The sequence below is a fragment of the Ochotona princeps genome, chromosome 22, assembly GCF_030435755.1.
Source record: "Ochotona princeps isolate mOchPri1 chromosome 22, mOchPri1.hap1, whole genome shotgun sequence".
Classification (NCBI taxonomy): domain Eukaryota; kingdom Metazoa; phylum Chordata; class Mammalia; order Lagomorpha; family Ochotonidae; genus Ochotona; species Ochotona princeps.
Window position 1 is genome coordinate 60,153 of NC_080853.1, and position 27,522 is coordinate 87,674.

The window sequence follows — 27,522 nt, forward strand, 5'->3', positions numbered from 1 at the left end:
CAGCCCACGGCTCACACATAGGGAGGAGGTGGGAGCCCTGCATGGTGCGTCCCCTCCAAGGTCACACTATTGGGCTTGGCATCCAGCCAGAATGCATGCAAGAGTTCATGGAGACCCTGTCCGTGTTCTTAGGAAAGCTTTTTCTAAAAATATTTGTGTGCTGCAAACTGAAGCCAGGTAGACTCTTTGTTCTTGAGCAGTCACGGCCACCTAAATGGTCTGCACCTTGACTGGGAAGGGTCTCCCATGCTCAACCTCACTCTGAGCTCTGGGCCCATCAACAGCCACAGCTGCTGCTTCCACTCCAGGAGCTTGGCTTGTGACCCCAAGCTGGTGTTGGAAGACCACAGGAGGAAGACAATTCGTGCATCAAAGAACCCTGTCTGGCCACCTCAAGTCCCAGAGCCCAGTGAGTCTTGGGGTACAGCTCAGAGCCACAGAGAACAAACATGTCTACTCTACTCTGCTCCCTTCTGCCAAGTCAGGGTGAATCATGCAGGCTCATCCCAGGCACATGCTCAGAGACCTGCATAGCCTCACTAGAACCCAGCTCCTTCGGCTGGATGTCGGGAACCAAGAATGCACAGGATAAGGCCCCCCACACACACCACATTCACCTACTCCACCCTGCAGCAGCAACCACAGTGCTGAGTACTAACCCAGCCCTGGCCAGTACACTTCCTACGGCACAGCCTTCTTTCCCTTATCCAAGGTCTGGGGGAGCTTTCAGGGTGCCCACCTCAGGATACACCCCTCAGGGTAACCAGTGGGCAGATGTGGCAGTGGAAGCATGGTGAGAGGGCAAAGAGCAGTGGGCAGGGATGACCCTGGGCCCAGCCAAGAGTGGGGCACCCAGAACCCAGAAGAACTGCACACCCAAAATGGATTTAGGGTCCACAAGACCCTGCTGACTCAAGTGCTCCTGAGACAAGGGGAAGAAGTGTTGCAAGGCTAGGGAGCACTAGGCGAGGCAGAGGGGAGGGGGAGACCTCTGATCCCAGGAGCCACGCAGTCCCTGCTCCTACCCAGCACTCAGGGTCAGCTGCCAAATGTCTCACTGGGTCCCTAGCCCTCTCCCACAAGTGCCTTGGCACAAAGTGGACACCGATATCCTGCCCCCTCAGGGGCGCCAGCGCACACCCCACTTCCTTCCACAGAATCTGAGGCAAAGCTGCCATCCCCACAGTCCCATGTCCCACGGGCTGTCAGCTCCCACTGCCCCCTTCAGTGCTCCCAACCCCCCATGTGCTGAGTCAACAACCTCACCTCCCCTCTGTGGGGGACATCCCGTCATGTCACATGCTTTAGAAGGGACCCCAGTGATAGCTGCCTGTGGACTTGGGTATAAATGGACAGAATTCCACAGCCATTCACCTCCACCTCTTGCAGGGGCCTCTACCCAGCTCTCCCTGCTCAGGCCTCAGATGCAGGGAATAGAGCTGGCCAAGTGAAAGTCCAGTTGCCCCTGTCTTTGCCTCTGCCACTCTGCAGCCATCCCTGAACATACAATGTGGGATCCAGGGTGTCCTCTGCAGGACCAGAGCTCAGGCAGTCACTGTAGGTCTAGCATGGCCAGCACTTCCACTAGCAGGCTACACAACCACTGAGCTGTCCACCCGTGTGGTGCTGAACTCCAAAGCACCCAGCCCAGTCCTGCCCACTCAGCTGCAGGACACTCTTCCATGGTGGCATCCTGTTCACCCTTGCTGGGCTGATTTCCTGGCCTCCTTAGCCTTAGCAGGCCCACCTTCTCTGGGTCACTTCATCTGACCTCTCTACCTAAGACAGAAGGAAGAGACCCTAAGCAAGGGTGTCATCAAGCAGCTGTTGCAGGGAGATTCAGGCAAGGCCCTGGTTGAGGCCTGGGAGCTGCACTTTATCGGCCCCAAAGCGTACCCTGCTCACCTAGACCAAAGTGTTCCCACCTTGGCGTGCAGCTAGGCACCAAGAGTGAAGTTCTACCCAGATCCTCAGCTGCACACATGATAGCTGTTGGGTCCACAAGATCTGGTACCAGCACAGTTCTGAGGACTAGGGGGAAAGGGGGCTGAGGATGAAACCACAGCTCAGTGGTCCAGACAAAGCTCGGCACAGCACGACATTCAAGGCATAAACAAGAACATGACAACCCACAGTGTGGAAGAAAAACAAGATTCTAGCTCAGGATCAGGGCAGTGTGGCCCTGACAACTCTGCAGGAGCAAGTGCAGGCCCTGACCCAAGCAACTTTCACAGACCCAGGGAGAAGTGCACTCCTGGGGTGACCTCAACTGGGCCTCAGGGTGACACCTGCATGGCACCACAGAATGCACCCTTACACTACTCATGGTTTCTGCCTCCCAATCCAGGGACTGGCTCTGCCTGAACCTCAAGGAACAAAGATGAGAGTCATGGACACTCTCCTGCCTGGAAATCTCTCAGAAGCTTCTGGCACCCACACTCCAGCCATAAACCCCTTCACCCCAGCACCAGTGGCCACAGGGGTGCTGGGAGGAGCTGGCAGGGGAGCAGCCACCAGCTCAGCCCCACTCCCATGATGAAGGGAAGCTTCAAGGACCCCCCGCACTCCCACATGGACACTCTGGCCCCACATCTCCTGGTGCCCACAGCCAGTCTCTTGTCCCTGTCCACGGCTCTGCCTCTGCAGGGCAGAGCCTCAGTCAACACATTCAATCCCTCATGCAAACCCACACATCCGGGCAGAGATGGACACATTGGACAGGACAAAGAAATGTACTGGGCATCCATCCCGTTCCCATGACAACCTGCCTTCTACAAAGGAATGTCACTAAGTGGTCCCCAATAAAAACAGGAAACGGGTACTGCTGCAGAGGGCCCAGCCCACTGCCCCCTCCCTTTGCCCACACCTGGCCATGAACACTGTTCCCCTGAAATTCCACCACTGCAGGCCCAGGCTGGCTGGTGGCCCTGGCTGCAGCGCCCACATTACCTATGAATGCTCCCAGTCTCCAGTCCAGGACAGGAGCAAAAACACAGGGAAAAGCAGTTAGCAGCCACAAGATGGCACAAAGCCCAACCTCCACGAGTGGGCAAGACCCAGTGTACCCCCTACTCTGTAGAGCCAGCATTAGTCCTGGCTGACCTGTGATCCAAGCATTCACAGATGAGGGGTGAGCTGAGGTATTCTACCCAGGGTATCTACCCACACTGGTGCCTCTCATGCTGGGCACTGGACAAAAAGGGACTCTGAAGCCCACTGTGGGGTGGGGAATAGTGAAGACCCACCAAGCACCCAGCAACATGAAGAGGGCAGTCACCTGGGCCAACTTGAAGTTCTGACACACTCAGCTGCCATGCCCTGGGCCGTGTGGATGAAGTTCCTCACGGGCCTCTGCAATTGGCAGGAGGCAGGGGGTGTCTTGCTTGCTTCCTCCTCTCTCTCTGCTGTCAGGCAGGCGATCCCTGGCCCATGTGCTCCACAGCTTCTGGCTGCTTGGCTCCTGCCCACTGCTGCCCCATCATCTCCACCCTGGGGAGGTCACAGACTCCTCATTCACACCTCATATCCAGATATCAACTCCCCCCTTGGCTTTCCACTCACGCCGCAATCTGTGTCCCATTCCATGGCTGGCTGTCACCTTGCCACATACCACCTCTACTTCACCTGCCCCAGCCTGGGCTGTGTCCTGGTGCAGGTTCCTCCCAAGCCTGCGGATTGGCACAGAGCTCTCTATTCTCCCTACCCACATCCCTGCTAAGGTCACCCTCCCTGTCTCATCGGAAGCCGACTCCTATAACGTTTCTGGGTCCCTGCACCCATAGTGAGACCAAGGTGTGGCTCCTGGCTCCTATTTGGGCCTTGCCCGGCCCCTGCTGCTGCAGCCATTTGGAATGTGACCCAACAGGTGGGGGATTTCTCCATGCCCCTCTGAGTTAAACAGAAAAAAAGGGGTGCCCTTTGCAGCATCCACCCCTGGGAATGTAAATGGCAGAGGCAGGTACCTCAGAAATAAGGCACCCTCCCTGGGAGCACACCAGGGGCCAGACAGACACTGGGGTTCTCACACTAAGTTCTGGGAAGTCAAGACTGGCCACCCTGGGCTCCTTAGCCAGCAGAGATGTCCCAGGATGCAACGGGGGAGGGCAATGGCGGGGTGGGGTGAGTAGATAAAACACCCTCCTCCTACTCCAACCGCATCTGCCCAGTCTGAGGACACAAGTTAGGGGGCCTCAGGACTCCCACCTGGGCCAGTGCCCAGTGCACAAATCCCAAGTAGGCACCAGCTCGCGCTCCAGAAAGGGAAACCAAAGAAACAGGGAGATAGGAGTTTAATCATCTTCAACTTCTCAGAAATAAGGGAAATTACATTTTTTGATTAAAAGGCTCATTCAGTGCCAAGCCCAGGGACTGGAAAAGACACAGTTCCATCAAGCCTGGCCCTGAGAAAGCCAAAGCAGCAGAAACCAGGTAAGACTCCAAGCAACTCCAAAGGAATACCCCTTTTCCTTCACCCCCCCCCACCAGCAGGTAGGGTTGAAGGAAAACAAAGCTAGGTACACGTCCTCTATGCCCCAGGGACATGCTGTCTGAAAGTCCCAGCAGAAAGAAAATATAAGGACACTCCAAAGACAAGGTGGTGCCATGAAGGCATGAGACCCAAGCTGAGGCTGCACCCACCACTGGGAATAGTCCCGTGATCCTGAGCCCCTGTCCCCTGGGTCCAGGTTCCCCAAGACCCCATTCCCAGGGAAAAACAAGCCAGCAAGAGGAGAAGGGTCTCCACAACCCTGAAAGGTCTGGCCCTGAGAGGAGCCACAAGTGGTGCATGTGTGCAGGGTGCGTGTACACACATGTGTGCGGGGTGCGTGTACACACATGTGTGGGGTGCGTGTACACACATGTGTGCGGGGTGCGTGTACACACATGTGTGTGGGGTGCGTGTACACACATGCACACATATGTGTCTTCCCAGGGGCCAAGGCCAATGACAGGCATCAGCCCTTGGGATCTGTGTTGCTTTCCCGCTGAGGAACCAGAGTAGGAGTGAGAGTTAGCAGGAGGCCTGGTGCATGGCTGAGATCAAAGCCCAGCCCATTTCCCTGGTCCCAGGTCCTCCTCTGCTGGCCTCGTGTGTCTGGGGACAACAAGAGCAGGTGGTAGGACAATCCCACCCCAGGTGATCCTTACTGCGGGGTGGCACCAGGCAGGCCCCAGAGCGGCACAAGCTCCGTCGGGCCTGCAGCGGGGGTGACATGGCACCTGAAGCTCACATGGCCTAGGCGAAGCAGTCAGGGGTCACAGACAACATCAAAGGTCACCCCAAAGCCCTCTGGCCTCAGACAGACTCCAGCCCAGGAAAGTAGAGCCCAGTGAAGAGGACACCCCTAAGGTGGGTATGTGAGGAGGCCCACAGAGTGCCCACGACTTTGCCAACAGCTGGTCAGGGACAAGGCCCCACCCACACCCCTTCCTTCCATCTCCTGGCCTCTGCCAAGACTTTCTAGCCTCCGGCCTCTGGAGACCACAATGCTCCTCCCCCCAGCTCTTGGCTGGAGCACAAATGTGCTGGGGGGAATGGGGCAGAAACATGCTGGCGACTGGAGGGAAGGGGACGGGACTGGAGGCACGCATGGAGCTGGGGGTGGGAATAGGACTGGGGGAAGGAACGGACTGGGGACAAGAACAGGGCTGGGGTGGGAGTTGCTCCTTTTTTCTCCTTCTGTGGCACTGATACCCAGAGGGAAGGGGAGGATTTGCTGATTTGCTGATGGAGCAGACGGACCTGGTTTTGCTGAGTTTAGGTGGAAACGAGAGACAGGAATGGGGTGGGGGCAGGGCTTGGCACGTTTCTTGCTATTTTGCTTCTAAGTCAGCCTCGCAAGCACTCTCCCTGCCAAATGCAAGCTCGTCCCTAATCTCCCCGCGGCAGCTCACTGCTGAGAAGATAATACAGATGTGACTTCCAGCACCACACACTTCCCGCTCCATTCACATGCAAATACTGACCTTTCACCCAGGCCGCCTCCTAGCAGAGCTCCCTCAAAATGCAAATGGCTCGTTGTAAGAGGCTGGCTCCCTCACGTTATCATCCTCACTTCTTTTAACCTCGTCTGTGCTGAGAAGCAAAGCTCAGCGGAGAATGAGGGCTCTCAAACCAAAGCCCGTTGTCACCCCAGGGGGGCCAAGGGATACCTGTGTCCTGGTAAGGATCCAGATAGGTCAAGGGGTGCTGTCCACCCTCAGGCCTGAAACACCACCCCACCTCCAGCCGCTGGCAAGACCCCCAAAGTGGGCAGCCAAAGATGGCCCCAGGAGGAAAGATGCTGAGCAGGACGGGGAAGCTTCTCTCCTGCTAGCCAGGCTGGGCAGTCAGGATGGCCCCACTCAGGACAGGTGGGCAGCCGTGCAGCCCTGCTGGCCATGCCCACCCAGAGACCCCTCTTGGAACTGGCCAAATGAACCAGCCCACATAAATCCTGCGGCTCAGGGGAGTGGGAGAGCCCCGGCCAGAGCAGCCCAGTTCTATTCCACCTTCCGGGGCAGGAAAGGAAAGGGGGCAGGGCTGGGCTCAGGGAGTTGCTGCTCCTCCCTTGCAGCTGAGTAACTAAGGCTTGGTACCTTTCAGTCCAGGTCACACCGAGTGTCACTTGAAGCTCAGAAGAAGGGCCTCCAGGGCCCAGTCCTGCCCCGTTAGGCAGGAATATCCTGACATGCTCTGAGATGGTGGCATTTTTAAACTTATACTTATTTATTGAAAGGCTCACGCCCCAGATGGCCACAACAGCCAGAGATGGCCAGATTGAAGCCGGGAGCTTCTTTTCCAGGTCCCCCACACAGGTGCAGGAGCTTCATCAAATGCCACATCCACCATGTGACATGCCTCTGGGTTTCAGGCCCCAGTGCTCTGACCAGGCACACGCAGGAGTGAGGGTCTTCCCTCGGGCCCTCGGCCACAGTGCCCCTGGGAGAGAGAGGCCATGAGCTATGGGAGATGGGGTTGAGTGAGAGATTTGGAGCAAGGATGGGCACAACTCCTCCATGCACAGACTGATCTCATCCTGTTGAGGTGGACAGAAAAAAAAGTGGGGGTGGGGTAGGCTTGCACCCAGCCTCTCCTCCCACATCAGCGGGGCACAGGGAACCTCTCAGGCCAGACTGCACTCCCCTGCCACCCCCAAGCCCCCAGTGCTGGAGCTGGGACCAGGGCTCTAAATTACTATACACAGGGATACAAGGACATTGGCACTCTCAAGAGGGCAGTGCCAGGGAGCGGTTCAGTGGTGGGCAAACCTGGAGGGCTAGTGAGACATGTGGGGAGAGGAGGGGAGATGAGAGGGCCTCACACTACTTTCCATTCTCTGCAAGGCTTGGCAGGGGGCCGGGTGGGTGAGAAGTAGGGAGGGGGCTGTGGCACACCTGACAGGCTGGGTTCAAGTCCTGGCTGCTCCTCTTTTTTTTTTTTTTAAGATTTATTTTTATTTTCATTACAAAGTCAGATATTCAGAGAGGAGGAGAGACAGAGAGGAAGATCTTCCGTCCGATAATTCACTCCCCAAGTGACTGCAACAGCCAATCCAAAGCCAGGAGCCAGGAGCTCCTCCAGGTCTCCCATGCGGGTGCAGGGTCCCAAGACTTTGGGCCATCCTCGACTGCTTTCCCAGGCCACAAGCAGGGAACTGGATGGGAAGTGGAGCCGCCGGGATTAGAACCGGTGCCCATATGGGGTCCCAGCACATTCAAGGCAAGGACTTTAGCCGCTAGGCTACGTCGCCGGGCCCTGCTCCTCTTTCAATCCAGCCCTCTGCTAATGCTCCTGGAGCAGCAGAGGCTGGCCCACTTCCTGGAGCCCCTGCCACCCACATGCAACACAAGGACAGAGCTCCAGCTCCTGGCTTCAGCCTGGCCTAGCCTGGCTGATGCAGCCATCTGGGGATTGAACCAGAAAATAGAAGATCTATCTCTCTTCCCCTCTCTCTCCCACCCTGCCCCACTCCACCCCCTACACACATACACACACACACACACACACACCTGTCTCTCCCTCTTTCTGTAACTCAACCTTTCAAATGAACACATAAATCTTTAATGAAAAATAAAGTGGCATTTGGGGAAATTCTGCCCTTCGTGAGAGAGAAAATGCACTGTGAGCCCACAGCCCAGGCAGTGGGGCCTGAGTCTTTGGCAGCCCCTTGGAAGCCCTGGTGTAGCTGGGGCCAATGCACAAGATCCCCATGAAGACCACGTGGACAGTATCACACTACCAGGGGCTCAAAAGGAGAGGAACCCCCTGTCAGCTCTGCAAGGGTGCCAGCAGGGCCCCAGGCCTCTGAGAGCCTGGGGTATCCAGGCTCAGCTGGCTGGCTGTCCAGTGTTCAGCTTGCAAGGAGTCAGGTGACCATTGGGACCCCTGCACAGCCCCTCTGGGCCCAGCTGGCTGGGATGGTTCCTAGCCCCTGCTCATACCAGTCCAGTGCTGACCCAAGTCTTCCAGTAACTCCTGGAGTCTCCCACATCTATCTACACAAGGAGGATGGGTGAGCTGCCCACCCAGGACAAGCTCAGTCCCCACACAGCTGCTAAGGTCATCCAAGATTCCACTCCTGCTGCCTTCACCTAAGCCCTGGACCCTACAAATCAGAATCCCACAAAGTCCAGCCATGGCCAGCCTGGGCAGCACTGGTCACATGGTCGGCTGAGCCCTGACATGGTTGTTGTTGGCCCCTACTAGCCCCATGGCCCTCATAGCCTCACTTGCCCCACTGAGGTAAAAGGAAGGAGGAGAACGGGTTCCAGGCAGCACCAGGAAGTGTGCCATGGAGCCAGGCCACAGACAAAAGCTGCAGACAGCACTCAAGACTAGCACTCAGCACTTGGGACTTGGGACCAGTACTCAGGCCCAGGACTCAACACTCAATACCTAGCACTCAGCACTATGATGGACTCTGCATGTGCATCTCTTGCTGTCTGCCCCCTGCCAGCCTCCCCTGAGGCTCTGGGCACAAATGAGATTTCCAAGGAGAAGCAGGAGAGCTTCTACCTCCATGGGCTTAAGGCCCAGCTCAAGGAAGCTCCCCACCAGGACCAGGGTTATCAGGACAAGGTGACTGCTGCGCTGGCAGGAATCTTCCACAAAGGGCTGGAGATATGTCCAGACACACGGGACACTCTGGCAACACCAGAGTGACACAAGGAACAGAACAGCCACCCCAGACTGATGCCAATCCCAACGCACTCAGAGCTCAGAGCCTCCCAAGCAGAAAGCCCACTTGTTTCAACTCAGCGGCCCCAGCCCAGTCCCTGCCTTGTCCCACACTGCCCCAGGGTCTGGGGCTGGAGCCCTGCTGGGGGCCTCCAGCTCCAGCTCCAAGAGATGAAGGAGTTCTAGGCGCTGCCTGCTTCTCTGTGAGAACAAATAACCTCCGCCCTGCCCTGCCACCAGCGGCCTCTTCCCAGCATCAGTGTCCAGCATCACAAGACACTAAGTCCTGTGCCCTCCTCCTTTGTTTACCATTAATTAAAGGGGCCATATGGAAGGGGGTGGTCATTATGGTTCAGGACGAATGGGAAGGGAGCCCCGTGGCCAGAAGCCTGGGGCCCAGGTGCCTGTCCCAGCCGGTCCTGCTGCCTGCTCAGCCAGCACAGGGTGGACACCGCTCCAGAAGGGCTCGGCCCTCACTCCAGCCTTTCTGCCTTTTGTTCACTTATCCCTAGGCTGCCCTGCAATAGACAGAATCGCTCACCCCTTATCCCCAGAGACCATCAACCCTGGTTGTCATTGCGACAGTGCAGTGACCTCAGCAAGCCCACATCTCAGATGCCGAGAGCCCAGGACTCCAGAGCAGGCAAGAGGCTCCCGCCCCTGAAAACGGGCCCACCTGCCATGACGGCCTACAGGGGTGGAAGTGAACTCAGAAGACAGCCAAGACATGACCCACAGGCACTGGCTCCTGGTGTTCCTGCCCAGCCCACGGAGTCCGATGCTTCCCAAGTCCTGGTGCATGCCCTGGCCACCACCACACAGTAGGGGAGGCGCGGGGTCCCCAACACTCGCCCCAGATGCACCCCCCCCCCCACAGCAACCCCTCGGTACCTGGGGTGGTGGCCGCACCACAGCTGCCCTGGGATCGGGGTTCCCACTCAAGGGAGCCCGAACTGCAGGGTCCTGGCCGCTCGTATTGCATTGCTCCTCTCCCAGAAAGTTTGTCCTGACAGACGCTTCCCCTCCCCCGGCACCTTCACTGCCAGCCACACAGTAAGTCCACAGCAGCCGCGGCAGGAGGAACAGGAGGAGAGCGCCCCGTCCTCCCTCCCAATGGCTTGGGGCCGACACCGCCTGCCCTCTCTGCCTCTCCCCGGGGGGAAGCTGGTGCCGGAGCCTGTCTTTGTCAGCCCGAGAAGGTGGCGTTGACTTACCTTCCCGGCTATTGTCTGTCCGCTTTCAAAATGACATCACGGAAAGCAATCATGAAATTTACATGGGGGTGCCGGGTGGCTGGGGGAGGAGGGGAAGGCAGCTGTGGGGAAGCCGGCGTGCGGGCTTCAATTAATGTCTTCTCCCCTTCCAGTGCGAACTCCTAAGCCGGCGAAAGGCGCCGTCTCATTTCCTTAATGACCGCTCTCATTAGCGGCGGTGGCACGGGCTGGCGGAGGAGGCTCCTTTGTAAATACGCTACCCATGAACCCTTGGGGCTCCAATATATCTGTTTACTCTCCGAGGTGAAATAAATTTACAGTATAGCATCAGAAAGATGGACCTGCAGAACTGGGGTGGGGGTGCGCGGAGCCAGAGGGGCACCCAGGCCTGCCCTCAGTCCCCACCCACAGAGGGGATCACTGTGTGCCCATGCTGAACCATGATCCACACGGGCTCAACTGCAGATCTTTCAATGCAGAACACGCAAACAGGCGGGGCGCCTCTAAGCACCACACCACCACCACCACCCCCGCCTCCCTTGCCAGTGGTTCAGTCCAATAATTCCTAATAGCACCAGCGCATGACAGATGCCCGGGTGAGCAGGGCCACAGCGAAAGTGCTGCACAATATTTATTGGTGGTTAGGAGGACACCCTCCCATTGCGAAGAGCTGCAGAATTCATGGCTCAGCAGGCTGAGCCCACGCGGGCTCATCTGCGTGGCTCACAGCTGTAAAACCCACCTCTGCCACAGTCTAGGAAAGCAAAGTCACACACGGGGAGTGGGTCATGCTCCCCACTTTGATAATAAAACAGCCCAAGGCACTGCCCCCTGAAATCACCCAGCTTTCCCCAGTCAGAGCAGCCGTGCTCAGGTGCACACCCAACTGTCTGGGACATGCCACCCAAGAGAAGCGGAGGGCAGCGGTTCCTGGCACATGTCTGTGCTCACCCCCGGGGGGACACACAGACTGTGCAGGAGCTTCCTGCACAGTCTTCATCATCAGCAAGACCTCAGAAAGCATGCCAGGTGGTGCGAGGGGAACCCACTGCAGTCTGACTGGGTCTGAGCTCAGCATACTTCTCAGTCAGTGCCACTGAGGCCCCAGGAAGCAGGTTCCAGAACAACTGGGAGGATGGTGGTCATTGTCACGGGCAGCTCAGGCTCTGCACATACACTTGTAAATTCTGCTCAGCACAAGTAGGTCAGGTACTCAGGCACAACATGTCACATAACGCCCACGGTAGCTGCGACAGAGAGAAAGTGGAGCACACTGGGCAGTCCAGGTCACACAGAGGACAAGATGCTGACCAACCAGGGGACAACTGCGACCCCCCAGTTCTCATCCTCCCCCAGACTCATATCCAGGAGCTGCAGCTCCCCCCCACCCTGTGGAGGCCACATCCATCTCTTCCAGGCTCACACCTCAAACCTCAGGCTCAAAAATACTAAGAAGCTCTTATCAGCAGCCGCAGGCACAGGGCAGCCCAGCTGCCATTGTTCCCAGAGAAGACAGGATCCAAGGGAGGCGGAGCTGAGTCAGTCTGTTCCCCAACAACAGCCGCGCCTGGAGCAGAGATGACAGCACAGAGAGAGACCTGCCACCATCCAGGTAACCAGGCTCAGAGCCTCCCAGGTCCTTTGGCAGCTCCACCCCAACTGGGTGTTTGGGGACGTGATTCAGGGACCCACGGGTCTCCCACTCCAAGCGGCTTCCAAGGAGGGGGTTGCGGAGCCAAAGTTCAAACTCAACTGTGAGCAGCGTCACAGAAAACGAGCAGGATGGGAAAGCGGGCCACCCCCTCCTCTAGCCTCGGGAGAGTGCAAACCCACAAATTGGCGGAGGATTGCAGCACAGCCTGGTCAGCACTTTGGACAGCGCCCGGCAGTCCCATCCTGGAACACACAGAGCATGGCCAGGAGGAGGACATGCCTGCCAGACTCCCCAGTCACCAAGGGTTTCCTTATTTCTACATGACAGCTCTGGCCAGTGAGGATGAAGCTTGGGCTTCAGACCTCTCCCCGCCTAGAAAGAGTTTTGTGTGGGCTGCGATGCTGAGGGGCAGGAGGGCGGCCAGCAAGGTCGTTTCCAAAGATGCCCAATTACTGTGCACAGACATGCACACGTCAAGCCATTTGCTTCATAAAAACTCTTTCAAGTGATTTCAGCCTAAACTTTCTGCCTATGTAATTGGCACCACCTTCTCCAGTGACCAGCTGGGGGTGAGCGTCCCCTTATTCCCCTCTGAAAGCTCCTGCAGATGGGCGCCTGCTTCACGTGCTGACGACAATTAGGGCTGTTGTGAGCAGAGCGCGGTGGTCAGCATTAATATTGTATGGAGCAGCTGAGGGCTAGGGGCACTGCCCCAGGCAGGCCTGGCAGATGGAGCAAACAAAACCTCGGCCACTCTCACCCACACCCAGGCTGCCGCGTGCCACCTCACACTCACAAAACTCCACACACACTTGGCACCAGCGTGTGAGATACAGCCAATATGCACTCACAGTCACCACACAGGCTGCCATGGCCCTGGCCAGAACCCACTGGTTACTGAGCATCCTAGGGACATCTGTCACACAGGGGGACGCCAAAGGCACACGCACTCCTGCTGTCTGCTCCTGACCCAGCCTCTCTGCCTCAGCAAGAGGGGTGCTCCTGACCCACACCGGATGTCCTTAGCCCACTGGGCAGAACTGAGGGTCAGATAGATGAGCAGGAAGTAAGGTGTTGGTCAGGGAGATGGACCAGGAGTGGGGACAGGGAGATGAGCAGGAAGTGTGAGTTAGGGAAGTGTGAGTGGGGACAGGGAGATGAGCAGGAAGTGTATGTGTTTTGGTCAGGGAGATGGACCAGGAAGTGTGAATGGGGACAGGAAGGTGAATAGGAAATGGGGCTGATGCCTGCACATGCCCTGCCCCCACTTCCCTCCAGCCCTTGTTGAGGCTGCTGGAAGCGGCCCCAGTGGTCGTTCAGCGGGAGGCTCGTGTCTGTCACCTCATCGGTTGCTCAGAAAAGATCTCAAGTGCTGATGGGGGCAGGCAGGCATGGCTAATTGGTTGCTTGGCAGAAACGAGTAAGCAGGCCAGGGAGGGGTGGTGGGACTCAATAAGCTCCCACAGCCAAGCCTCACCAGGGGCAGGCAGAGCCTCCTGAGGGGTGCATGTCACTCAATGGTGGGAGAGTTAGGACTGAGGCTATGTGTCCCAGAGGCACTGTGTCCTGGCTGTCTGCACCCGAGACTGACCAGGAACCCAATGGCCACAGCAAAGTTTCCCAGCCCACACAGCAGGCTCAGGCCCCAGACACTAGCAGTCCAGCAGGGCTAGGGAGGGGTGGGGGAGGCAGACAAACCCTCCCCTCACTAACAGAACGAAAAGGGCAGGAGGGAACTCTTCCTCTAACTGTTCAACAATCCCCTCCCCACAAACACATAAGGTCGACATCCCCAGGTTAGGATCAGGCTGTGAGCAGCAAGGACTCCTGTGAGCTGTGGAGAAGGCAAAAGGTGAAAGGAGAGGGGCAACGTAGGGGGCATAGCGGGTGCAGGGGCACCAGCTCCTACTCACTCTTGTCCAGGACCCTGACTCCCTCGGGGCCTGCTCCAATGGAGGCCCGGGTGTACCTGAGGCATCTCCAGCCAGCCTACACTCACTGCAGCTTGGCCAGGGCTGAGCTGCCCCCATAGCTGCACTTGTTCCTCCACAGAGTCTCCTGAATGAACTCAGAGCATATTCTGCTCAAAGCCAGGGACATCACCACCTCCTCCATCAGAGCCTGCCAACACCTGTGCACTTTGTGTCTGGTTCAGGGCACACTGTGGGCTCAGGCCACCGACTGTGGCTATGCAGGGCACACTGGGCTCAGGCCACCGGCTCTGGCTATGCAGGGCAGTGGTCACTCCAGGATCCCTGTCGGGCTCTGGCCTCCATGGTACCTCTCTGTCACTCTCATGAAGTAGGGCCTGTGTCTGACCTGGTAAGATCCCCAACACGGGCCCCACGAAGTCCTTCTGATCAGCCGTGCGGCTCCTCCATCTGCCCCCCAACACACACCTCAACCTAGAGCCTACCTAAGGCCTCTCTGAACCCCTAGCCCAACATCATCCCTTTCCTCTCTGCCTCACAGGCCCCTAGGCCATAGACAGTCCAGTTATCACCAGTACAGAGGGTGTGGACCCTGGGATGAACCACTGAGTACCCAGGCCTGTGAGCCCTAGGATGGCTCACAGCAGACTCAGCAACAGGTCAGCAGAGGGCAAGAGGATGGAGGCACAGCCAGGAAGGATGGCCTGGATCATACCTGGGAAGCGAGAGGATTCCCCATCTCTGTCCCTGCTGCAGACAGGAACTGTTGACCAGCGTCAGCCCAAGCAGCCAAGGGCTCTCAGGGAGCTGACTAGAAGGGGGGCAGAGGCAGCACCCCAGCAGCCAGAGCCCAAAGGCTGCTGGCTGGGGAACACATTCACTGGAGGGCAGTGGGAGCGAGAGCCTAGAAAGAGGAACTGGGTTTGAGCAAGGGCACCTGGACAGCAGGGAAGCTGACTCAGGGCCCATCTGGCTTCCTGAATCAGGGGTGCCAAGTAGGAAGTGAGGGCAGAGAGCAGCCCCCAGCCACACACCCCACACCTGAAAGCAGGAGCTGACCCCTGACTGAGAGCACATGGGCTAAGACAGACATGGTCGCAGACAGAGCAGGGAACAGGGTGCAGGGCAGACAGAAACAGTGGCAACAGCAGGTGGGTAGCGAGGCAGGGAGAGTGGAGGGACACCAAGGGATGGGAAGCAGGCCTGGTAGGACAAGCAATGCAGCAGGGGTCTTCTGACAAACCTGTCACTGTCTTCAGCACTGCTGAAGTCAGGCCGGGTATGCATGCCTGTGCAAGCCTATGTGTGTTCACCATGTTCCTGAGCATTAGTGCATGTATATACACAAGTGTGTGTGCACGTGCGGGGGCACAGGACTTGTCCTGCCCTGGGCTCTATTTCCTTGGCTTTGGAACTGTGCTCCAGGAACAGATGGCCACGGAGATAAAGCCGCTGGGTGGTTGCCATGACAAGCAGGGCTGGCCTAGGCCGCCCATCAGCAGAGGGAGGGGCGCCACAACAGAGCCATGAGGGGAAGGCAGAGACTGAGTCAGTGTCGCAGGCCCAGGGTCAGGAGATCCCTGCGCAATGGCTGACCCAACCACACCAAGGCCTGGACCCCAAGAGCCAGCACAAGGCCAGTGCCATGTTGTGGGGGTAGAGGGCAGCTTCCCCAGAATGTGAAGAGGACGCAGCCACACCTCAGCCCTGGAGCAGGAATAGGGTCTGAACCCAGGACCCTCCCACACCAATAGTGGGCAGCTGGGGCCAGCACAGGCCAGGGAACAGGTCTCACTACCAGCTCCCTCACCCCAGAAAACTCACCCAAACCCTGGTGAGTGACCAGACTCCAGCAAGGCAGCCCAGCTGGAGGACTCAAGGGTATCTTCCACACTGAGTGTGGGTGCCTTCTGACAGAGACAGGTGCAGATTGGGCCCTAAGACAGCACACAGCCAGCAAGGGAGCCAGCACAGAGCCAGCCCTGGATGAGCCAGAGAAGCTGGGCAGGCAGACCCTGGGCAGAAGTCTGAAGAATGTGCACCAGCCAAAAGCCCCACAGTCTACCTGCAATTACCTAGCCAACCAGGGCCCTGAATGTAGCAGGGCCTCTCGGCTCAGCACAAGGCTCCAACCACACCTTTCACAGACAACAGCTTAACCCAAGCTCCAGGTGCTTTCACAGATACACACACAACTGCTCTCTGCCCCCAGATACACACATACATACCTATACAGATACACCCATGCACACACGCACACATGGGTATACACATAAAAGCACCTTGGTCACCCCAGTTCAACCCCTCTCCCCGGGGGGCAACAGCTCCATCATGCATACACCCACATGCCTACGCATCTGTGCACAAGGACACATGGATACATGAGATACTACAGGAAGACCAACTTAGGTCAGCTAAGCCCAACCCCAGCTCCAGATACCTCAACCAGAGGTCAAAGTGAGGCTATCTGTCACAGTTGCAGACATGGTCGCCTAACCCAGTGGCCAAGGAAGACATTTGGCTATGGGGAACACATTGGCTCCTCAGTCACAGACACCACCTGCTACCAATACATCCACCTCTATATACAAGTGTGTACACACATCTGTATGCATGTCTGTGTGTCTGTGCATGTAGGTGTGTGCTTGTGGCTGCGTACCTGCCTGTGTGTGAGAGCACCTCTGAGTGTATGCACTGCTCTGGCCTCTGTGAAGGGGCTGGGCCTGGGGAGGCACAAAACCTCAGGTCAGCCCTTAAGCCATGCAACAGCACATGGACCAGGCCCATCTGCTGCCCAGAGAGGCCCCAGCCCTGCCCTATGCCCTCTGCTCAGACCGCAGAGCCGTCCTCCAGGGGAGCAGGTGCACCCTCATCCCAAGGTCGCTGCAAGGGTTGCCAAAAGATAGAAAACCCTCTGAGCCACAGCTCCCACAAAGGCAAACAGATACCCAGCTCCACCCCAAGTGGGGGTGCAGGGCCCCCTAGAGTCTCCACCTCCAGCAACCTAAGTGGGGAAAGTGGCAAGGGCAGCTGCAGACCACAGGTGGAGCCCCAATCAGGCTCTGTGCTGACCTCAGCAACCAGGGCTCACGTCCAGGGTTCTCTGGGGCTGTTCCCACCAAAGCTCATAGAGCCCTCAGAGCCAAAAGCCCCATGTTGCAGCCCTGGGCACAGACATGAGGAACACAGGATGCAGATAGCAATCCTAAGCCTAACCCCATACCTCCCGCCCCCTTCTTCAGCCCTTGTCACACTGTAATGAACTTCACCAGCCAGGGACTGATAGGCTCTGCCGCACTGCCCCAGAGACAGCCCTCAGGAAGCACTGGACCAGTGTAGACAAGGCAGGCAGGAGGACGCTGATGCCCACGCGTCTGGGGAAGCTGAGCTCAGAACAGCACTCTTTTGACAGCAGCTGAGTGGGGAGGGGCCAGGCCGGAAGATGGAGACCCCACACAAAGGCCCCGTCTGTGAGACCAGCCTGCACCTGCCCAGGCACCTGGAGCCCCCTTCGGAGCAGCTCCAGGGGACTCGGGGAAGCACACGCATGTGTGTGTGTACGCTCTGAGGCTTCTGCCAGGTGCAGGCCAAGCTGAGCCCACAGCACTGCCCAAAGGTCAAATTTGCCAGCACCAGCTCACCCTGGGGAGAGACTGGCTCCCAGCTCCTCTACTCACTTTCTTGGGCCCTCCCTATGCTTGAGTCTCTCCCTGCTGCCCTCAGCAGACCCTGGGAGAAGGTGAGATCTGAAGCTGGCTCTGGAGGAAGAAGGCGGCAGAGGTGGCCAATGCCTGTGTTCCGAGCAGCTGCTGCCCCACTGGGGGAGGGGCATGAGGGGTGGGACTAGCGCCTAAGTGCCTCCAGCATCTGCCTCTGCAGCCTGCCACTTGCCCTAATTGCTTTAAAGTTGCATTCATCAGCTAGTTTGAGGGGGGTTAGGGTCCCACAGCCAGCAGCCCACACCAACCCTAGCAGACCCCAAGGCAGGGCTAAAGCCTGGAAGCAGGGCACAGGAAAGAGGACAGCGGGGGGAGCCGCCTTCAGCCACTAGCGCAGCCCCCACCAGAGCCAAGGTTGGGGCTGGTGTGTGCTGCAGGAGAAGGCACAACTCTGGCCTCCCAGGACAGGACCCTGTGGGGCTGGTGTGCACAAAGGGCTAGGCACACAGCCTCTCCCACCCCCTTCATCCCGTGTCCACCTCCTGACCGGTGCAGCTTTCTGACCAGTCAGAGGTCCTGGGGTGGCCACCCACACAGAGCTCAGCAACACACAGTGCAGGCTTCTGTGTGTTGTACCACACACAATGCACTTACATGTAATGTAAACACATATGTTCACGCACACTACCTGCACATGTGTAAATGCACACATATCACTGCCACATACCATATGCACACACATGTAGGTGCACTAGCCCATAAAACATGCATGCTTGGGGTGTATTCCTCACAGGTATACACATGACCTCATTGCTACAACACACACAACACCAAGGTGAGCCTGAACATGCCACTTGCATGCACACATGTGGTCACGAAAACAGCTACATGTTCATGACCATCAACCACACCTCTGTCCCGCTCACTGTGACGGGCGGAGCTCCCTTCTGTCCAGAAAATCTTCCAACTCCAGCCCACCGAAGGCCAGTCCAACAGTAGGGACATTTGAAGGCAGAGGAGGTAGACACGGGATGATCCAGGAGACCATCTCAGTGTCGGGGTCAAGAGACTGGGACACCCACATGGACAACAGAAAGCCTGTCTCAGGGGGCAAAGCTTCTGGTCATGTGTTGGGGAGCGCCATCTGTCCTTCTCAGGCTGGCCAGGGCAGCATGTGGAAGCAAGACACAAGGTGACCAGCAGGGTCCACAGCTTCAGTAGGGGCCACAGATGGACAGCATGGGTCAGCTTGGACTGCACAGTGCCAGCTCCCAGTGTGGGTACTGATTCGAATTCCAGCTGGTTAGCTCACTTCCAACCCAGCTTCTTAGTAATGACTTGGGAAAGCAGGAGAAGATGCCCAAATCCCTGGGCCTTTGCACCTCACAGGAGACTAAGATCGAGATTCTGGTTCCTGGTTGAGACCAGCCCAGCTCTGGTTGTCGTGGCCATGTGGAGGGGTGAACCAGTGGATGGAAAGATGGAATCTCTCTCTCTCTCTGTCTCTCTCTCTGTAACTCTACCTTCCAAATCCACCAACAAAGAAATTTGTTAAAAAAAAAAAAAAAAAAAAAAAAAGGAAGAAGAAGAAGAAGAGGAATATAACACAGAAGTGTCCCCACGGCTATTGACGAAAACATCAGCAGGTACTGGATTTGGCTCAGAAAATGGTTTATGCCGGATTTTACTTCAAGGAATATCACTAGCCTTTTCACAAGGGCTCCTCACCACACATGCAAGATGAACGAGTAACAGATTGAATGAAAAAATGAAGAAATAAATGACAGAATGGACTTACCTGGCCCAGCAAGCCTCTCACTACCCCAACCTTACCCACAGAGAGCTTATCCCTTAGGACCTAGATGCAGCAGGTCCTAATCCATTGAATCCACTGGTTCTGGGGCCTCTGTGCCACCTTGGTCTGCAGACTACACCCCTGAGCACAGTGGCCTGAGGGAGATCTTGGCCTGGAGGACAAGGCTGTGTTGGGCAGGCACTGGGGCGGGACCAGGAGAGGGCAAGGCTAGACAGAACCCTGGGTTCCCCAACTCACACACCCCATTCCACCCAAACACTGAGGGACACAGCACTGGCCAAGAGCACAGCCTGGGTCCCAGCCTCCAGTAGGAGCCCCAAGTCCCACCTTGTACCCCTGGGACTGTTTCAGATTCCTGGGCACTCCTAACTAGAACTTGCAGACTCCACGCCCGGCCCAAGACCTCCTGGCGCCCTCTGCTGGACATGACTAGCACATTCTACTTGTGGAGGCTGGGGGTGACTCCAGGAGATAGCTCCTGGTGAGCGGAGCCCTGAGAAAACGTCAGATCTCAGGGTTCACTCTCCCACTGTGTGACACAGACACTTCTCGAGGACGCAGGCTACACAGTCTGCAGACCCCCACATGGGAACTTACCAGGTATTTGCATAGCCTTGCATTTTAAGAGGCAGGCACCCCCACCCAGCCTGCCTGGGACCTCAGGCACCACCCCTGTCACAAGGGTGGGCACTGTGGGGAAGTCAGGCATGGACAGAGGAGCACCTGGACTCATGGGCTGCAGCGGGACTCAACATAAGCTGCTGCCTAGCCCTCTGCCTGGCTTCTGTGCACCCAGGACAGAGATCTCACAGTGGTTCTACTGTGTGCCCAGGAAAGAGACCCCAGAGTGGTCCTACTGTGCACCCAGGACAGAGACCCCAGAGTGGTCCTACTATGGGCCCAAGACAGTCACTTCACAGTGGTCCTGCTATGCACCCAGGACAGGGATCCCAGAGTAGTCCTACTGTGTGCCCAAGACAGAGAGCCACAAAGCTCCTCTGAAACCAGCACAGAACCATAATACCAGTTTCACTTTTGTCTGGTGTGTGATTTGTATACACACACTTACCACAGGTTTAATTTGCTCTGAACAGAAACTCAGGCCTCATAAACTGCTGGCGTGTTGAGAACAGACTGCTACTTTGCATTCTGAGGTCATCGTGCCCCTGCAGCTGTCCCTGCCCTTGGCCCTCTTCCTTGGCAGTCATCCTGCCAGCCAGTGCTGTCTCCTTGCTTTGTTCCCACCTGCTTGCACAAAGCTCTCTGCCTTCCTCCTCTGATGACTTCACAGTCCGCATATCCTCTCCACAGAACTTGTGACTGTTCCGTGTGCTAAACTCAATTTCCACGCAGGATTAGGTGGGCACACTGGGGCAGGCTTCATCAGTCTGGAACTACAATGAGGAAGATCCTCTTGGGTCCCTACAGTGGAAACAGGAACAGGAAAAGAGCCAGGGCCCAAGGAGGGTGGTGTTCCAGGTGACATCACCTGGATGATTGAGTGGGTGTTGCAGTGATAGGGGTGGGTAAATGGGTAGTTGGAGTTGGGTGATGAGTGGATGAGACATCGGAGATTGTTGATGGCAGATGGGTGGATGGGTGAGTGATGGATGAGGGATGATGACAGATGGATGAGGGATGGATGAGGGATGGATGGGCGATGGATGAGGGATGGATGAGAGATGTGTGGATGGAGTGGGTGGATATTCCTTCTCATATCCCAGGACATGACACCAAGATGATAAAGACATTTTCAGACATGCACAAGTGTAAAACTGCTCAGGTTCGTGCAGCCAGAAGGTGGCGGTGGTACAGGTGCGCTTCCAGCCAAGGTCTCCCCATGTTAGAAATGCCCTCTGGGGCCCAGCAGCGTGGCCTACCGGCTAAAGTCCTCGCCTTGAACACGCCGGGACCCCATATGGGCACCGGTTCTATCCCGGCAGCTCCACTTCCCATCCAGCTCCCTGCTTGTGGCCTGGGAAAGCAGTCGAGGATGGCCCAAAGCTTTGGGACCCTGCACCCGCATGGGAGACCCGGAGGAGGTTCCAGGTTCCCGGCTTCGGATCGGCACAGCACTGGCTGTTGCACTCACTTGGGGAGTAAATCATCGGATAGAAGATCTTCCTCTCTGTCTCTCCTCTCTGTATATCTGACTTTGTAATAAAAATAAATAAATCTTTAAAAAAAAGAAAAAAATGCACCTGTGATGCCAGCTTCCTGGGAGCAGCCCGGCCCAGCCCTCTCACAGCCAGGCTGGGGGTGTGGGGGTGTCAGCCGCTCAGGTGCTCTGGCCACCTCCTCTCCTGCAGCCAGGATAACTTAGGTCCCCACACCCTTCTCCCAGGGTCCTGCATGCCCCTCATCTTACCCTCAGAGGCTCCCCTCAGGTTGCCCCCTCTCCAGGAAACTGCCCTGAACCCCTCAGGTCTGGGGCCAACCAGTGCTGGCTGAGGCCAGAGTTGGATCTGGATCTGTCCACAGCCTCAGGGACCAAAGCTAGTTACCAAGCAGGTGACCCTGGGAGGAACAACCAGGACCTGAATCCAACCATCCCCACTCAGAACTGACAACAGTGTGGAGGCAGTCACTCAGAGCCTGCTCAGCCTGAGGCAATCTAGCTAAGGAACCCCACCCCTGGGAGTCCCACACCCCAACCCAAGAAGTCCTCTGGCCTGCCTCCTGTCCTACCCACAGCTGACCTGACCACACACTGACCAACTCCTAACTAGCCTCACTTTGCTCTAATCTTTTCCACATTCCAGCCAGGGAGGACATGGGAGCTCAGAGAGCTTGAGTAACTTGCCTTAAGTCACACGGCAAAACACAAAGTAGCTACTGGCCTGTGCAGGCCACAACAGCACAGGTGCCCAGCACAGGACAGCAGGTGGTTGTGCATGTAAGGAGGCCCAAAGGCAGATAGGTGACACAAAACTTGGGCCCACAGTCATGATGACAATATGCGCTCTATTCCAGGCCCAGGGCGGTTCCCACAGGGTTCATCTGAATCTGGAGGGCCCTTCGCTCCCAGGGCCCAGCCCTGGGCTGAAATCCCAGAAGCTGAAAGGAAGCTGCAATGGGACTGGCACTGCCTGCCAGGTGGCCAGCAAGGGGCACTCAAGGCAAGGCATCATGCCCCGCCCCCGACCCCCAACTGTGCTGGTGGAGAAGGGCAGGATTGCAGGGCCTCTGAGCTGCCTGGGCCCTGCCTGTCCAGGATAGAGCTGACTTGGTAAGGGTTAAGATTAGGAAAACTGAGATGCCCCATATCCTGAGATGCCAGTTCTGTTTTTAAACCTCATCCCGGCCCTTTGGACACCACATAACCCAACTTACCATATACATCTGTGCCCCAAACACAGAGGACAGCAGACCATTGTGGAGCTGGGGTCACAAGCAAGGACACTTGAGCCCTAGGCAGGCCACTGCACACTTCACCTGACCATACCTGAGTGGGCAGCCAGGAGAGGGGCAAGTGGTGGCTGTCTGCAAACCCAAGGGAAGGGAAGCGGCTATGTGTAGACACAACAGCCAGCTGGGGAAAGGAGTTTCAGCATGGCCTGTGTGGGCGAGATGCCATGAACTGGCTAGGAGCACATGCGTTCACACACGAGTGCAGTGGGACACAGGCCAGGGTACATGTGGCTGCATGGGGACCTGGGGGGCTGGGATCTACAAGTTGCTGCCAGCCGATGTGGATGCTTCCACGAAGAGAGGATCTGGAAGATTGAGTCCTGCTCACCCTAAATCCTCCAGAACCTTTCCTGCTCCACTCCCTCTACCCATGTCTATAGGCAGAACCAACTTGAGATCTCCTGATCTCAGAACCAACCGGAGATCTCCTGAAGCCACATCCATACCCTGGCCTGGGATCTGAGCATGAAAATCCTAACTGGGACAGCCAGACCCCCAGGAGCTGGCACATGGTTGTCCACACTCCCCTCCCATCACAGCTGGCACACCCCCTTCATACTCCCAATACTTAGCGAGTTAGGGTCTTCCCCTCCCTATCTCGCAGCCTTTCTGCCAGTGGCTAGACAGGGTAAGACTCCCACATCCCCCTGTAAATCAACCTCACTGACTACCACCCAGGATGTGCTCAAGACCAGCACTTCCTCCAGGAAGCCCCCTGGGACTGAGCTGCGGGGTGGAGGCCTGGGCCAGAGAGCAGGTGGCCCATGCCCTGTGCCTGCAGATGGCACACCTCCCCATGTGAGGCTGCCTCCTTCCTGTTTGTGTGCAGTCACGCTGCAGTAACAGCTGAGCTTGAAGCCGGGACCCACCTACTCTCCCCACCTCGCACATCCCCATGCCAGGGGACTCAGGCCCCGCCACTGCCCCTTCCAGGATCCACCACTCCCAAGCTGCTTTCTCCATAGGCCCCTGTGGCCCAGCCCAGCTCACTGGGGTAAGGGGACATTCACACAGCAGCAGGGGCCCTGGACAGGGGCCCCCAGACCTCCATGGCCCCCAGCTCCTACCCTGACCACAGGGAGAGTGGGGTCAGATCCAGGTAGGGGTGAGAGTGGTTCCCAGCCTGAGCAGATAGCAGCTAATGACAGCCCCTCCCCACATTCAGGCCAGGAGCCCCCCAGGCATGGGCAAAGCTCATCTGCTGTGAGCAGGTGATACAATAAGACACATATACACACACACACCAAGCACACACCAAGCACACGCAAGGCTCAGGGTAAGCCCCATGAAGACACCCACAAACGCAGTGGCCCTGGACAGGCACCAGTGCCCTCCAACCTGCCACAGGCTTGGGCACACCCTCCCTCAACACACCTATGTGCACAGCAAGGGCAGCAGGCCCTGGGAGAGCCACCATAGCAAGGGCACCTACCCCAGCACCAGCCCTGCCTGCGTCAGCAGGACGCCCCACCTCCTTCCCATCAGCCCTGCACCTACGCACCCATCCTCCACCACACCAGTCAGGCACCTCACTGGGAGCTGCAGAGGCAGCAGCGGCTGGGCTGCTCCTGGAAGCTTCCCCAGCATGGAGAGCAGCAGAGACTCCCTGCCCAGAACCCAGGCTCTCTCCATGCGCCAGGGCTGCAAGTCAGAGCACCGGCCAGTGTGGAACATAGCAGGTGAGGCCCCTGGCCAGCACCAACAGCAAGGGTTCCCTTGGGTCATGTCTGGGAGTGACCAGGGTTGGTGCAGGGGTCAACAGATCTGTTCCCCGCTTTTCTGAATGGGGGCAGCAGCCAGCTGTCTGCTGGAGCAAGGGTCATGGGAAGGGAGCTGACAGGTGGCACAACCTGGCAAAGGCTGACATAGGCAGCCCCAGGCCCCAGGTATCCCTGGCTTGGCAGGGAGCTGCCCCCCTCTACAGGACCCCTCTAGCCATACTCCATGGCTCTCTGTCCTGTTTCCCAGTGTCCTTTCCCAGGTCACACTTCACCATGCAGGCCCCCCAAGACCCCGGGTCCCTGGCTGGCCTCCTTAGGACAACAGCACCAGACCCAATGCCACCTCCCCCTAGCCTCTGCCAGATCTGTATGTGCTGCTGCCTGCTGTTTACTTGGTGATCTGCACTATGGGGCTGATGGGCAACACAGCCATCATCTATGTGATCTTAAGAGCACCCAGGATGAAGACCATGACCAATGTGTTCCTCCTGAACCTGGCCGTGGCCAACGGACTCTTCACACTGGTGCTGCCTGTGAACACTGCTGAATACCTGCTGCAGCGCTGGCCTTTTGGGCAGCTGCTGTGCAAGCTGGTGCTGGCCATCGACCTCTGCAGCATCTTCTCCAGCGTCTATTTCATGGCTGCCATGAGCGTTGACCACTACCTGGTGGTGCTGGCCACGGTGCACTCCTGTGGCCCACCATGCCATACCCACCATGATGCCAAGGTAGCCAGCCTGTGCGTTTGGCTGGCCGTGGCCTTCTTGGTGCTGCCTTTCTTCTCCTTCGCCAGCATCTATAGCAACGAGCTGTGGCCTGAGCTTCCCACAGCCTGAGTGGGCCTGGTTCAAGGACAGCCACGTCTTCACACTGGTGCTGGGCTTCTTGCTGCCTGTGTGCACAGTATGTGCGCTATACGCTAACCTGCTGTGCTGGCTGTGGGCCATGCAGCTCTACTCAGCTGCCAAGGCGCTGGGCAAGGCCAAGCACAGGGTCATCATCCTGGTCTTTGCTGTGTTGGCTGCCTCCCTCCTCTGCTGGATGCCTTTCCACCTGGCCTCAGTCGTGGCTCTCATCACAGGGTGCCGCAGGCCACCCTGGTCATCAGCCAGCCTCAGCTATGCCAACTCCTGCCTCAACCCCTTCCTCTACATATTCCTGGATGACAACTTTCCCAGGGGCTTTCATGTCCTATCCCCTTGCTGGAGGGCCTGAGCTCCTGGCTGCTTCCTGTCCCCCCAGTAGTGTCCACGCTGCCAGGGGAGCATTCTGCCTCCTCACATCCCACTGTTCCCATTCCCTTTTCCAAGTAAATGCACGTGTTTATTTTACTGGAAAGACAGGGAGTGTATCCACCTGCTGGTACCCTCCTCAAAGGCCACAGCAATCAGCTCTGAGCCAGGTTAAAAATAGGAACCAGGAGCTCCATCCGGGTGACCCATGTCAGGGCGTGCCAGAGCCCAAGGCTATGGACCTCTGTCCACTGCCCTCCCAGGCACATCACAGGGAGCTGGGTGGAATATGGAGCAGCTGGGACTCACCTCATAAGGCCGGCTCCAACCCTGCTCCAGAGACCTGAGGTCCTCCAGCAGCTGGCTGCCACAGGCTCGGCCTCTGCCATGCCTGTCTCCTGGACAGCCCCTGGGAGGACAGCAGCAACAACTGAGGCCCCGCAGGAGAAGCTGATACAACAGGCACCTGAATCAGGCCAGAAATGCACAGAGCGATGCCAATAGACCCCATCTGCCCTGTCACAGAAGCAGGGACCTCTGGAGGGCTACGTTGGGCTCTACCACCAAGAACCATGTAGGGAGAGCATGATGCTGGGCACCTTGGGCAGCAGCCAAGAGTCTGCAGAGGCCAGAACCCCTGGCCCCAGCTGGCAGGAACTGCTGCTAGGCTCAGGTTAGACAAGGCTCCTGGGCCCAAGCCAGAGACCATCAGTTGCCAGCTGGGAGGAGCAGGACCCTCTGGCCACATCTGGCTTCCCAGCTGCATCCCTCAGCCTGTCAGCAGCCCAGACTGTGGTCAGCCTGACACACAAGGAGGGTGCCCAGCCCACACACCCCAGCTTGTCAGCCCAGAGTTGCCCCTACCCACCAGCCCTCTGGGAGTCATCTTCCCACCACAGCCCCTTCTACCCCCGAGTGGCTCCTGGGATGGTGCAGGCTCAGCCCGGCTGTGGACCGAAGCTCTGGTCATCTGGGGGTCTGACAGGGGCCTGCAGGATCTCATGGTGTCCGCAGAAGCCTGAACAGCTGGGTACGTGGACACCGCATGGGGGGATCAAGTCTCCCAAACCAAGCTGTCTGGAGTGGCAGGAGAAAGGGTCCCACAGGGCACCGGCCACCCTGGCTCCACCTCCAGGTCTGCCGCAGCTCAGGGTCCAGAGGGCTGCCAGCCCCCACTCCCACACCTGGGCCGGCAGAACGTGATGTTCCAGCCTGGCTCCCCGCTGTTACACCTTCACTGGAGCAGCCTAATTACCCAGTCGAAAGGCTGAGCATGCCAGGTGTGAGGTGTAGAGCAAGGAGGAGAGCCCTGGGTGTGAGGCGTGGAGCATGAGGGGTGAGGAGTGGGGGTAAGGTGTGGAGAGGAGCAGAGTGAGGTGTAGAGCATGAGGGGCGGGGTGAGGGGTGGAGAGTGAGGAGTGAGGGGCGGGAGTGAAGTGTGGAGCATGAGGGGCGGGGTGAGGGGTGGGGGGTGAGGGATGGAGCATGAAGAGAGGGGGAGGGTTGAGGTGTGGAGAGTGAGGAGTGAGGGGCGGGAGTGAAGTGTGGAGCTTGAGGGACGGGGGAGGGTTGAGGTGTGGAGAGTGAGGGTCGGGTGAGGGACTGAGCGAGCAGGGCTGGGTGAAGTGAAGAGGTGGTCCGCGGGGTGAAATGAGGAGTGTGAGGGGCTACCTGGGCTGCGCAAGGGCCGCGCACCCACGGGTGCCTTTGCCCTGTGCAGCCAG

General features: G+C 57.7%; 1 protein-coding gene across 1 annotated transcript; it reads left to right on the top strand.

Annotated features, from left to right (window-relative positions):
* The first annotated feature begins 8,491 nt into the window (after positions 1 to 8,491).
* NPBWR2 (neuropeptides B and W receptor 2) lies at positions 8,492 to 25,969 on the top strand. The gene is given in 4 exon segments (XM_058679860.1): positions 8,492 to 8,495; positions 8,940 to 9,061; positions 24,920 to 25,374; positions 25,376 to 25,969. Coding segments are annotated over 4 exon segments (987 nt in total). The 3' UTR covers positions 25,782 to 25,969.
* The last annotated feature ends 1,553 nt before the right edge of the window (positions 25,970 to 27,522 follow it).